Raw genomic sequence first — 2,490 nt, forward strand, 5'->3', positions numbered from 1 at the left:
GGGACAGGGAATAAGAAGCAGCCTCCAACCCCTTTGGCTCACCCCTGCCTTTCTCCTTCCTGGAGAACACAAGGTACGACCAGATCCACCTGGTGCCGGCGGATCCCCCCGAAGCCTGCGGAGAGCTGAATAATGGTGTCTTCATCCAGGACCAGATTGCCTTGGTGGAGAGGGGGTACGTCTGGCGTCACGGGAGCTGTTTGGGGGGCAAACTCGGGCAGGAGCGTAGCTGCCCGCGGCACAGAAGGTGACAGAACATCACATTTTACCATCACCTCCAGTTTCTTCTTGTGACTTACTCTATGTAGGTACACGAGGAGAATGTCAAGGTGCTCTTGGCCCGGAGCGCTTCATTCTGTGTCTCTTAGTTGGAGGAAAAAAAAAAAAAAGGTTTATATTGTTTTTTATTCTGCAGAGTGTGGGCAGCGTGTGCTAAAAATACAGCTGAGCAGGGTTTGGGGGAGGCATGTGGCCAGGGAGACACTCCCTGGTTTGGGCATCTCCAGGGAAGCTCCAGAACTTGCAGGTTTCATACCTGCCAAGAATCACAGAATGGCCTAAGCTGGAAGGGACCTTAGAGATCATTTTAATCCGGCCTCCCTGCCGCCAGGGATGGCACCTCTCGACTAGATCATGCAACACATGGGGACCGAGCGGGACTCTGCTGGTGGCCACCAAAGATTTGTCGCTCTCTGCCCCAGGGGTTGCTCGTTCCTGTCGAAGACGCGTGTGATCCAGGAGCACGGCGGACGGGCGGTGATCATTGCCGACAACGCCTACGATAACGACAGCTTCTACATCGAGATGATCCAGGACAGCACCAGGCGGACAGCTGACATCCCCGCGCTCTTCCTGCTCGGCAGGGACGGGTAGGTGCCTCGGCCGAGAGACACCTTGTCTTCTCGAGTGTGGGACATGTCAAGGAAAGGGCCAAGCCATGGCCTTGTCCCCACAAAACAGGGAGATCCCGGTTTGGTGAGACAAGAGTTTTAATGTCCTAATTGAGCCACAGTTTCTTTTTCAGCTGGTTGGCGGTTTAGGCTCACGTCTGGGCTCACCACCCACCTGGCACCTCTTTGTCCTTCCAGGTACATGATCAGACGCTCCCTGGAGCAGCACGGGCTCCCCTGGGCCGTCATCTCCATCCCTGTCAACGTCACCAGCATCCCCACGTACGAAATGATGCAGCCCCCCTGGACCTTCTGGTAACAGCAGGCGGCTGCGGTGGATCGAGGACTCCTCGGTGGAACCCAGGAGCTCGCCCCGGGGACCAGGTGTAAGGAGCAGACCCCAACACGCTCCAGAGATCCCACCGCCCAGACTCGCCGCGTTCAGCAACGGGGAGATCCTTCTGCTGCTGCCGGCGCGTAGCTGAAGGGCGAACACCAACACTCGTGGTGGGAACCTTCAGCACTTCCTGTAGTGACTTTCTGGGAGGGAGGCGATGGCCCAGAGCAGGCCAGCACTCCCCCAAGAAACATTTGAACGATGTGTTAAGACGCTGCCTGTAATTTGCGCCGTGGATTTAGAGGGGTGCGGGGTTACATGGATGCAACCTGACAGGGACGGGAGGGGAAGCGAGATACAGGCTCGGTGTGTAAGAGCAGGGCTTGCCCAACATCTGTACGTTTTTGTCTGAGCTAATGAAGTCTGGAAAAAGTTTTAAAGAAAGAAACATTTTTCATTTTTTCAGCAGTCATGGGACAAATCTCATCCCCCAACAATGTTTTTCCTAGTAAACTTCTCAAGGTGCCTCCTGCAGGGCTCAGGTCAGACCTTTGTGGAGCATGAAGCTGTCACGCACCAGGGCAGAAACAGCCTCACAGCCCTCGGCCTCTGTCCCTGGGGCAGAAATGGCCTCACAGCCCCTTTGCATCTTTCCCCGAGGGCGGGTGGTCACAGATCCAGAGCCCAGACCTCTGTGTCCCCACTGGGACCAGCCCCTGGATTGTAGCCCTCGTCTCTTCACTCGCCAACCTCCGGTTTCCCAGTACAAATGACAGGGCCCCGCTTCTCACCAGTCGCGGTTTATTACGAACACTGAATGGGACGCGGCCCCGGGACGGCTGGGGACAAGCAGCAGGGTGCCGGGCTGGCAGCGATGGGAGTGTCGGATCTACAGCATCGCCCGCGGTCCCGCAATCCGGCTGCCGTGGGCTCGAAGGAAACAGCAGCAGGAAAACAGCTCCCCAAAATCCAAGAAGGGAGGAAAATACCCCAATGTTCTCCCTGCCCCTTGCTTGGATCCTTTTCTTCCTTCCTGGTTCCGCAGGCAGGGACGCTGTCGGGAGCTGGCAGCACGGGATGGGTGACAAAGCTCAGCTGCCGCCCTCTCCACATGGGAAAGAACGCTGCACCATGTCCCCAGGCACCGCGCCTCCCGCTCGGGCGCATCCTCCTGCCGAAACAGCCCACAGCCGTGGGACGGCTCGCTCTCTGAAAATCCCAAAAAGCCCTCTGGGTTTTGGACACGTCGGCCCCCGGCCGGGC

General features: G+C 57.6%; 1 protein-coding gene across 1 annotated transcript in view; it reads left to right on the plus strand.

Moving 5' to 3' along the window:
- PRADC1 (protease-associated domain containing 1) overlaps positions 1-1,389 on the plus strand; it is a gene marked incomplete at its 5' end in the record, with an annotated part of 1,961 nt that extends 572 nt beyond the window's left edge. Inside the window, 3 exons of the mRNA XM_009876090.1 lie at positions 66-175; positions 702-869; positions 1,089-1,389. Coding sequence (XP_009874392.1) covers positions 66-175; positions 702-869; positions 1,089-1,209 — 399 coding nt within the window. The remainder of the gene's footprint in view (positions 1-65; positions 176-701; positions 870-1,088) is intronic.
- Between the last annotated feature and the right edge of the window lie 1,101 nt (positions 1,390-2,490).

The sequence above is a fragment of the Apaloderma vittatum genome, unplaced genomic scaffold, assembly GCF_000703405.1.
Source record: "Apaloderma vittatum isolate BGI_N311 unplaced genomic scaffold, ASM70340v1 scaffold30410, whole genome shotgun sequence".
NCBI lineage: Eukaryota > Metazoa > Chordata > Aves > Trogoniformes > Trogonidae > Apaloderma > Apaloderma vittatum.